The sequence below is a fragment of the Marmota marmota genome, unplaced genomic scaffold (assembly GCF_001458135.2).
Source record: "Marmota marmota marmota unplaced genomic scaffold, marMar, whole genome shotgun sequence".
NCBI lineage: Eukaryota > Metazoa > Chordata > Mammalia > Rodentia > Sciuridae > Marmota > Marmota marmota.
Genome location: NW_026000174.1, coordinates 56,709,575 through 56,720,156, shown reverse-complemented (window position 1 = coordinate 56,720,156; position 10,582 = coordinate 56,709,575). Strand labels below are relative to the sequence as shown.

The following is a 10,582-nucleotide window of genomic DNA, read 5'->3' as shown; positions in this document are numbered from 1 at the left end:
CCCCCCCCGCTCCCATTATGGAATCCACATCCACTTACCAGAGAGTTCCATTCGGCCTTTGGTTTTAGGGGGACTGGCTTACTTCACTTAGCATTATATTCTCCAACTCCATCCATTTACCTGCAAATGCCATGATTTTATTCTTTTAAAGCTGAGTAATATTTCATTATGTATAAATACCACAGTTTCTTTTTCCATTCATCTACTGAAGGGCATCTAAGTTGGTTCCACAGTTTAACTATTGTGAATTGGGCTGCTATAAACATTGATGTGGCTCTGTCCTTGTAGTATGCTGATTTTAAGTCCTTTGGGTATAGACCCAGGAGAGGGATAGCTGGGTCAAATGGTGGTTCCATTCCCAGTTTTCTAAGGAACCCCATACTGCTTCCCAATGCCTCCTCATCCCTGAGGTGTGCACCCACGCTGGCTTTCCCTGGACTGGGCTGCACGTCTCCAGCTCCACCCCGTTCTCAGCAGGCCGAGTCTGCCCCCAGCCAGCACTGTTGTGTCCCCTCTTCCTGTGCCCAGTGCTCTCTCTCCATGTTCCTGTATGATGTTTTAAAATTAAAACTCAAATGGCGACTTGAGAGCTGGCACAGGAGAAGGGCGAGGAGGCAAAGCCACGTCGGTGTCTGGCACCTCACGTCCCCTCTGCTCTGCAGATTTAAAGATGCGGAGGTCACGCCCGGCCTGCAGTACCTTTGGATGACACTCATCATCAACCGGAACATAAGACGGCTGGACCTGGGCAGCACGGCCCTGCGGGAGGAGGACGTGAAGGTGGCCTGTGAGGCCCTGCAGCACCCTAGCTGCCTGCTGGAGGCCCTGAGGTGAGCCTCGGGTCTGATTTTTATTCTGAAGTAATCACAGAAAGTTTCAAAACCAGAGTTGGGAAGATGGGGGCGCTGGGATGGGTGGTGCTGAGGGTGTCTCCACCCAGGCAGGTGCTTGGTGCCATTGAATGGCACAGTTAAAAACGGCTAAGGCAACAAACTGTCTCAGACATCATGAAGACGGGCTTTGTTCCAGACACACAGTAACAACCTCCAGAGTTTCCAAAGGTTAAAAACAGCTGTCACTGGAGGTCGCTGCACCCCCAGGCGGTCCCCCCAGTGGTCACGTCCTACATGACCTCACCACAGCGTCAACAGCAGGAGGCCCTGGCACATGAGTGCCCCTCCTGTAACCTTTTCAGCACAAATCCATGCCCGTCCCTGTACCCAGGATGCCTTCTGGCACCGCCCCTCCCTGGTCTCATTCCCCCTGCAGCCTCCCCACTGAGCCCTGTGGCCCCTGGTGTTCTCCGTCTAATTCAGCCACTTGAGGATGCCATAAGGTGGAATCATGGTGTCATTGCCTGAGACAGGCTCCTCCACCAGCCTGTGAGGTCCTTCCCTGCATGGGCCATTAGGTGGGCTCCTCTGTGGCCAAGTGCCAACAGGTGACCGGGCCGTGCCACAGTCGGCTTAAGGCTCACCTGACCAGAGGTGTCTTGGTGTGTCCAGCTTCCGGCAATGACGACCAGATTAGTCAGGAAAGCCTAGTCTAGCAATGCCGTACTCATGGCCTCCCCGACGGGCAACCTGGACCCTGCTTCAGGCTCCATCACTGATGCCCGGCAGCCAGGGAAGACCAGGTGCTGTGCCACTGCCACATGGGCTTGGGCCTGTGACTTGGGCCCTTTACCTTCACGGTGCAGTCACACAGCCAGCCAGAGAGGTCCTGAGGGCGAGAAGGGCTGCCCAGTGTGTGGCTCACACATAAGAGACAGCCGCCAACTCTCCTTCCCGGCCCCTCCTCTCCCCTCCTCCACCAGTCAGGGCTGGGGTTCAAAAGGAAAATAGGGGACGTTGCCAGACAGGAGGGGAACAGGACAGGCCATTCAGAGCCTGGAGTGGGGACAACAGCAATCCAAAGGCATACTGGGTTGGCTCCTGGTGGCTCGGGACAGCAGGGTACCTCGATTTCCCTCACCACTGTATCCCCAAGGCCTATGGACATGTGGCCTATGTCATGTCCCAAGTGTTGGTCAAAGGATGCAGGGTGGACTGGCTGGCTCCCTGGTCAGGACCTGACGTGGATAGCAGGTGGGCCACATTGTGAAGCTCGGAATCCTGTAAGTCAGATTCTTTTGCTTAGCTGACATCCTATTTATAGGACTGGAACAGGTTGGTGCCCACAGGCTCATCGACCTGGAAGTATTGGAAGTGTTAAAAGAAACTGTCCATGAGGACAGGCAGACCTTTATCCCACCACTGTTCCCAGGGAACACAGCATGGCAGCTTCCTGTGGCATTTGCCCCATATTGGGTATTAAGTCTCCAGCAGATGAGGGCCCATGGGAGGGCTGCGTGGTCCGAAGCAAGGATTATGCCATTTTTGCATCTGGGGTATTTGGTACCCAGAGCCATGCTGATACCAACCCTCTATGAGCACTGAGGGGCTGCTAGAGGGGGTCAGAGGGTTCCCTCGCCACCTGAGCTGGCTCTCAGTCTTGTGAAAGGACCTGCTGCAAGGCAGGCTGGGCAATGTGGTCCCACTCCAAGCAGGTGACAAGCAGGTGGGCATGGCTGGCATCTACTGTGGCTGGATACAACCTGCGCATCTGTCAGACATCTCACGTGCTTGGCATGGGGGCATCATCCCCGTTTTCCAGAGGATAAACTGGGCAGTTCCAAGGACGGTAAGCTGCCTGCCAGGCAGGTGCTTGAGTGGCAGGTGGACTTCCAGTGGGATGGCTGGGCAACAGGCTAAATGTACATTCTGCCCTCCGACACAGTCAGAGGTCTCAGGTTGGGCCTTCTGGCAGATGCCAAGTGCTGTCTGTGTGCCAGGCAGTCCTATGGTTGCTGGAGTGCAGTGGGGAGCCAGGCAAGCCAGCCTCTACCTCACAGAGGAGGTAGACATACAGGGACACCCCCAGGTGTTCACTGCTATGGGAAACTCGGTGGGAAAGGTGGGCAGTATAAGGTAGTCTGTCCAGCTCACTCCAAAGAAGTGAAACCCAGGACACCTGAGTGAGGAGCCAAACTCACGAGGACCTGGGGCCAGGCCTGTGCTCAGATGCTGCAGCAGGAGCAGCATCCAAGGACCAGGGAGGTGAGCAGAGGAACAGGCCTGCAGAGGGGGTGATGCCTTCATCCCGCCCGTCTCTGCAGGCTGGACTCCTGTGGGTTGACCCAAGCCTGCTACCCAGTGATCTCCCAGATGCTCACTACAGCCACCAGCCTAAAATCCCTCAGCCTGGCAAGGAACGAGGTAACAGACAAGGGCCTGGAGCCGCTCTGTGAAGCCCTGAGGACCTCACTGTGCACCCTGACAGAGCTGGTGTAAGTGGCTTCCCTCTCCAGGGCTGAGGCCCTCTGCACAATGGGGTTGTCCCCCTACAACCTAAAGTGGGGACACATGGGAAGATGGCGTTTTGGAGTGCCCCAGTGTCAGGAGGACCCAGTAAGTAATGTCTGCCTCCACTTCTGAGCCATGTGAGGGCAGCAGCAGGAATCCACCCCAGAAAGCGACCACGTGTCCACTTGAAGCCTTTCAGAAGGAGGCGGTGCCTCCACAGATGGGGAGATTGGTCTCCAGTGACTGAAGGGCAGAACAGAGCACCCAGGTTCCAGCACAGACTGGGTCAGACGGGTCCCACAGAGCATCAGCCACAATCCCAGTGAGATTCCTCTGCCTGCTGCCCAAGGGCAGGGGAGAGACAGGTCCAGGCATGGTCTAGCAGGCCTGGGGGGCATCCTGCCCTGCCCTGTTGGTGGGCAAGGTAGAGCTGCATGCCCACCAACTTTATCAGGCAGGGAAGCAGGGATTCGACCCCTGACCTGTCTCCAGGCTGTGGCCTGGCTGTCACTGGAGCACATCACCTGAAGTCCAGAGTCACAGCCAAGGTTGAGAATGGTAGCACAAATTACCCTCTTGAAGCCAGAGAAGGATGGAGGATCTCGATAGGAGCCAGGGGCCCGCCCTCCACTGGCCAAGCCAGCCAGTCGGCCAGAAGAGCTCTCGTGGTCCACCGAGGGCCCGTGTGCCAGGCACCTGGCATGCTGACCCAGTTAGTGTAGCCACAGCCCTGGGAGAGCAGCTGTCGGGCTCTGGATTGCTCTGGTTTTCAGATGCAGAGCTTCCTTCAAACAGCTCCAACCAGGAGGCCCTGGGAGCCTAATGCCACACAAACAGGACTCCCCACAGGCTCACAGTGCTGGAATGGAGGGGGACAGGAAAACCTCATGGGGACAAGGGAAGGCCTCTGGGGGAAAAACTCATTTTTTTCCGGGCTCACTTCTAAAGGCTGGACACCTGTGGCCTCACAGCCGCTGGCTCCCAAGACCTGGCCTCCATCCTCGTCCACAACCACAGCTTGACGCACCTGTGCCTGTCCAACAACCAGCTGGGGAGCGAAGGGCTGAACCTGCTGTGCCGCTCCCTCCGGCTTCCCCACTGTGCCCTCCAGAGGCTGATGTGAGTCTGTCTGCCCCACTGCCCGAGGGTGGCCACCAGCCTTCTAACGTAGCCCCTGTGGTTCCCAAAGCACAGAACTGGGGCAGAACGTGGAGGGTGCTGCCACAAAGGGACCCGAGACAAGTGTCCCCGGGATCTGCAGGATGGGGCCTGGGACCCCCATAGATGCCTCAGAAACTTGGCGAGACACTGTGTCAAAGTATAAAAAACCAACAACGGCTGGGGATGTGGCTCAGTGGTCTGCACCCCTGGATTCAGTCCCTAATACACAGGCCAAGGAAGAACACGACCTTAAGCACAAGGAGCCTTCCAGGCCCGAGGGCTCCCAGGTGGATGGGGGATGCTGAACCCTGGAGGTGGAATGGCGCCCCCCACCAGCTGCCACACCTCATCCCTGGGGCCTGTGAACGTGCTGCCGTACATGGCAAAGGGACTCCATGGCTGAGACTGAGGATCTTGAGATGGGAGGCCCCTGGTAGATTACGGGGATGGCCGGCAGTAATCACAGGGGCCCTTAAAAGGGGAGCAGAGAAGCAGGAGGTGGGCATCCAAGTGATGCTATCAACCAGCCATTGGAGGATGGCCCTGAAGTCTGGGAAGGGCAGGAGCAGCTCCTCCTGGAGCCTGTGGGGAACACGGCCCTATTCCCTGCTAGGCCCTGGCCCAGGAAGCCCATGCCGCATGGACTTCCATCATAAGATGGTAGGTTCGAGTCCTAGGCAACTACGTCGTGGCCACTTGTGAATGGCAGCCACGGGAAAATAATCCTCAGGGTCCGAGGAGAGGTAAAGAGGAGGATCTGGCACCCCGTATGCCTAGTGCCACTACCCTGAGCCCCACAGCCCTCCTGATCAGATGTGGCCCTTCCTGAGGGGAGGGGGCCCAACCCTTCCTTGCCCTTGTGTCCCACAGACTAAACCAGTGTGACCTGGACGTGGTGGGCTGCGGCTTCCTTGCATTGGCCTTCACGAGCAACCCACATCTGGGGCTGACGCACCTGAGCCTCAACAGGAACCCTTTGAAGGACAAAGGGTTGAAGCTTCTGTGTGAGGTCCTGCAGGAACCCTGCTGCCACCTCCAGGACCTGGAGTGAGTGCCACGGGGGTCGGGGGCAGCCTGCACTCTGCAGGCCTGGGGTGCCAGGGTCCACAGGAGCTCATGTTTCCTGTGGCAAGGTGAAGTGTGGGGTCACAGAGTGTGTGCAAGGGCAGATGCCCTGCACTGGAGGTCCTGGGGGTGGGTACTTAATGCACTCCTCTATCCAACCTCAGAGGGTGCCACGGAGCCAGCAGGAACTAGAGTGTCAAAGATGGAAACCTCTGCTTTGTCCCATACTCCGCCCTTGATAGGGTATGCACCCCACTCAATGGTGGATGTGACCTTTAAAATCCCCTAAAGGTGGGCACTTCCCTTAGGTCCAGTGTCTCAGTCATAAACACTTTTTTTAAAGAGAGAGAGAGAATTTCAATATTTATTTTTTAGTTTTCGGCAGACACAACATCTTTGTTGGTATGTGGTGCTGAGGATTGAACCTGGGCCGCATGCATACCAAGCGAGCGCGCTACCGCTTGAGCCACATCCCCAGCCCCAACAGTCATGAACATTTAATAGTATTGTCGATCAGTTACAAAGGTGGAATTGGTAGACAAGAAAGTAGGGCCATTTGGAAATCTCTGCCCTCCCACTAGTAAGTGGAGTTAGATAGAGATTGTGCTAACAAACGTCTGGGTGCCGCTCAATATGAATTCCTCATTGGTTTTAATTTCAAGCCCTACTTCTGGGTGGTATAGAACTTTACTCTTGGTCGAATGGAGACTCCCTTCCTTTGGGATTGCACTAAACTGCTGGGCGCTTAGGGGATCCTCAGTTTGTCTTAGGGACAGCGGGCAAACGATGACAATCTTGCCCCCGGCCCTCAGATGTGAGCCCTCATAGCTGAGTCCCTCCCTGTCTTGAGCCACATGCCTCACAAGGACTCTCTGACCCCAGGGTCACTCTACCTATGGTTTCCAAGCTGAAGATGCAAGTAGAATGTCCCTTGTCCAAAATGCTTGAGCCAGGAGTGTTCTGGACTTTGGATCTACCTCACAGTTTGGAATGTTTGTAGACGGAGACGTCAGGGAAGGACCCAAGTCTACACACAAATCGCTTCTCTCACGTGCACCATCCCCGGGGCCTGAAGGTGATTTTGTATAGTCTTCAGGCCCCCGAGTTGACTGACCTGGCACACGAGGACAGGTGTAGACGGGTGTTGCCATTTGTGGCTTCTCATCAGTACTGGGTTTGACTTTTGGAGCATTTTGGGTTTGGGATGCCGAGCCTGGGTGGGCATGGACCCCCTCGGTCATTGTCACTCAGATGAGCTCTGCAGCCATTCCTCAGCTGCTCCACCCCCACTGCCCATGTGGCCTTGGGACCCAGGCCCACCAGCCTGTGGCAGCCCCTGCTGCCCCCTCCCCTCTGGGCTCTGCCGGTTTCTCCTTTTTCTGTTCTGCCTCCCCCCCACCCCACCCCCAAGGACCTGGGCCCCTCCAGGAGAGGCTCGAGCTCTGACCTGCTCACTTTTCCCCAAGATGGCCCCCTGGTGCCAGCAGCCCGCCCCCTTCCGAGCCACAGGGAGTGAACGAAACCCGCAGGGGTCTCTGCATTGCCCCACTGTGGCACTGTCCCTGAAAGTCGGCCGCCTCTGGTCTCTGCAGGTTGGTGAGCTGCCAGCTCACCGCGGACTGCTGCAAGAACCTGTCCTGTGTCGTCACCAGGAACAAGCACCTCCAGAGCTTGGACCTTGCCGCCAATGCCCTGGGGGACAGTGGAGTGACAGCACTGTGCGAGGGACTGCGGCAGCCTGACAGCTCGCTGAGGAGACTCGGGTAAGCTCCTGGGACGGCCTTGGAGGGCAGAGCTGGGAGGAAGCCTGAGGGCCCCTGTGTGGAGGAGGAAGGCCCACTGAGGCCAGCAGCCCTGCCAGGTTGGACGGGCACAGCTAACACAGGCCTGGGCTTCAATTCCAGCCCCCTACTGTGGATGAGATGAGGGGCAGCAGGGCATGGGCACAGGGTCTGCAGGAGAAAGCCCTGGGCACCCCCAAGCAGCCCAAGGTGCTGGGAAAGGGGGTGGGGGGCCTGGTGTGGCCATTTAGGGGAAGGACGGCACTTGAGCAGTCACCCCAGTGGCTCCCAACTCCAGTGGGCGTCAGTCACCGGGGCTCCTTAGGACACTCCTGGATCATGCTTGGAACGTGGCTCAGCCGTGTTGGTACCTGCCACAGCACGTGCGAACCTTGGAAACACACTATGTGAAAGGGACCAGATACACAAGGTCACGCGTGTTGATTCCATTGATGGGAGAAAAGCAGGATAGTCAACCCCATAGACGAGATCAATGGGGTGCCAGGGGCTGGGAGGGGGAGGCACAGCGCCTGCCCCCGTGGAGAGGAGGGAGCTAGGGAGCTAGGTGGAGGTGTGGCCACCCAGCTCCGCCAGGGGGTCCACTGGGGGCTCCGCTGCACTCACTGGACACCACCCAGGCGCCGGCATCATGTTCTGTATGGCCCCCTCCAGGGCCACCCGCCCCACGTGGCCTTCTTTAGAGCCATCTGGGTCTCCATGTCCTGTCACGTGGGTGCTGTGGCCTCCACCTGAAATGCTCCCCACACCCCAGCCTGCCCTCAGGACCTGGGAACCACAGGCTCTGAAGTGACAGGCACAGGCGGGCTGGTGACAGGGGCACTTGGGGATCATGGACATCACTTCCTACCTTCCCAGCATCAGTTTTCCAGCTAGTCTTTTTTCCCTTCCCAGTGACATTTATTTCAAACCAACTCCATGCCCGTAAACCTCTGGGCCTACCTGTTCTTCCTGGGGCTTAAATGACACCACCCCTCCAGACACCGTGCAACCTGCGTGAGGAAAGCATGGGATGAGCTTCCAGGGAGCCCTAATGCAGAGTCAACATCGCCAGCAGCAGAGACCCCAGGTCCTGCCTGCACAGCGCCTAGTGCTGCTGTCCCCTGACCCCCATGCCCTGTCCTTGGCCTCCCTAATGGGCGTTTTCTGTCTTTAACTGCTCCAGAACCAAAACTAAGACATGACCCTGTGCCCAGCCCCACACTCTATCATGTGAGTTTAGAACCTCAAAATCCACAATGAACATAAAGCCCTCCACCACCACCTACACTCCTGGGGCGTCACTGCCCTGTCTGTCCCTGTTGCAGCAAGCCGGGGGGCTCCGTGTTCTGCCTCTGGACACCTAGGTGGCTCCACGTCCTCACTGGGCCTTACTCTAGGGCTTTCCGCTATCGTGTGGTAAACCCTCAAAGCCTGGCCCTCGCTACTGCCTGTGGCTGAGCTGTGGCCATGTGGGGTCCTGCAGACACTGCCGCCACCTCTGCAGTCCCTGCTGCCCCCGTGCTGCTCTCCTTCAGCTCTCGGCCTTCATCCTTCTTCCCACAACTTGATCTGAGTCATGCAGCAGCCCTCAAAGGGAGCTCAGGGGCAGTAGCATCACTTGGGAATGTGTCTGAATGGGAACCTTTGAGTCTTTCCTGGAACTGCCCAGCCAGAGATGGGGTGCAACCCACACTTTTTCTTTGACATTGAGATGAAATCCACGGGTTGGTGCACAGGACATGGCACTGATCCTGGGTTTTCTTGGGCACCCGCTGCTGCAGGCTGGAGGCCTGCAGACTGACCGCTGATTGCTGCGAGGTGCTGTCCTCTGCCCTGTCCTGCAACCACTACCTGACCAGCCTGAACCTGCTGTGCAACAACTTCGACCCCTCAGGGATGACCCTGCTGTGCTCCGCCTTCTCCCGGCCCACGTGCAACCTAAGAATAATTGGGTGAGTCCCTGGCGAGTGTTCTGGGGCACAGGCCTACTTCTCTGGCAGCAGGCTAGCTGATGAGAAGCAGCTAGCTCTGTCCCCAGCTGTGGGTACTGGCTGTGCCACAGTCTCCATGCTGGACGCCGGGAGCACAGGGTCGTGGAGGTGGAGGTGGAGGTTCAGCATCTCAGGAACTTGCTTTCAGGTGGGCTGGGGAGGGGGTGGAGGGAATCTGCTGATATTCAAGCCCAGAAATCAACAGAATGGCTCTACTCAGCAGCTAAAAGCAAGACCTGAGGCACTGGCACCTCTGCCGCAGCAGCAGCACCCAGTGGTAGCCAAGAGGCAGGTGATGGGTGAGCAGTGCCATCCACATAGGCAGTGGAACATGGTGCCTTGAAGGGCAGTTCTGACCTGGCCCCGCAGGGGAGCCTTGAGGACACTACACTGAGTGGGCCAGGACACTGATGTGCTCTCCCTTGAAGTACATAGCCTGGTCTCAGGGTGCGAGGGGAAGTAGCTGGGGACGACACACAAGTTCTACAGGAGTGTCCAACAACACAAGTGTACTTACTGTCCCGGACTGCACTTAGAAGAGAGTAAGCAGTCATTTTTAAGTATATTAAAGGTTAAATTAAAATATAAGGTTCGGGGTCACTGCAGATGGTCAATGCCAAGGAGGGAGTGAGATATAAGAGCCGTAGACTTGAGAAGGCACTCGCAGGTCACAGTGCTCCCCAGCAGCAGGCACTTGATCTGAGCCCTCAGGGCACACGGTGAGGTGGGAGCATTCCTGGCTGAGAGTCGAGGGAAGGTAATGAGAAGAGGGAGCAGTGGTAAAAGCTGGGGTTGACAGGATGGTGGACGATAAGCCCATGGTCAGGGAGAGCCTCAGTCCAGATTTTTAAAATCTGATCTTTAGGATCCAGGAAGGCCTCCAGCAGCTCTGTATCTAAGGTGTGGTGGCATGTGACACAGGAGCTTGGGCAAGATCCAGAACAGGACAAACAGAGGTGGCCCAGCCCCGGAGGGCGGCACTAGTGAGAGCCAGGCTGAAGAGTCTGCCCCACTCTGCTGTGCTGCACGGATGGAGCCACTTGAGGGAGTTCCCAGGGGCCAAGGGTCCCATCCTTTAAGAACACCATCTCTTTCCCATGAAGGCCACAGCACAGAGACATAGTTTCCCTGCCAGACACGGAAACTATATCAGTAGAAGCTAAAGCCTTCATCCTGATGGTGAGCGGGGCTATGATTTGACGCTGGAGAAAGGAGCCTGCAGCATCAAGGAATCAAGGAC

General features: G+C 57.1%; 1 protein-coding gene and 1 pseudogene across 1 annotated transcript in view; one reads left to right on the top strand and one right to left on the bottom strand.

Moving 5' to 3' along the window:
- LOC107158661 overlaps positions 1–10,582 on the bottom strand; it is a 46,724-nt pseudogene that overhangs the window by 23,633 nt on the left and 12,509 nt on the right.
- Positions 1–10,582, top strand: part of Nlrp5 (NLR family pyrin domain containing 5) — a 23,255-nt gene that overhangs the window by 11,793 nt on the left and 880 nt on the right. Inside the window, exons 5-10 of the mRNA XM_015502637.2 lie at positions 663–830; positions 3,158–3,328; positions 4,293–4,463; positions 5,376–5,552; positions 7,163–7,333; positions 9,133–9,303. Coding sequence (XP_015358123.1) covers positions 663–830; positions 3,158–3,328; positions 4,293–4,463; positions 5,376–5,552; positions 7,163–7,333; positions 9,133–9,303 — 1,029 coding nt within the window. The remainder of the gene's footprint in view (positions 1–662; positions 831–3,157; positions 3,329–4,292; positions 4,464–5,375; positions 5,553–7,162; positions 7,334–9,132; positions 9,304–10,582) is intronic.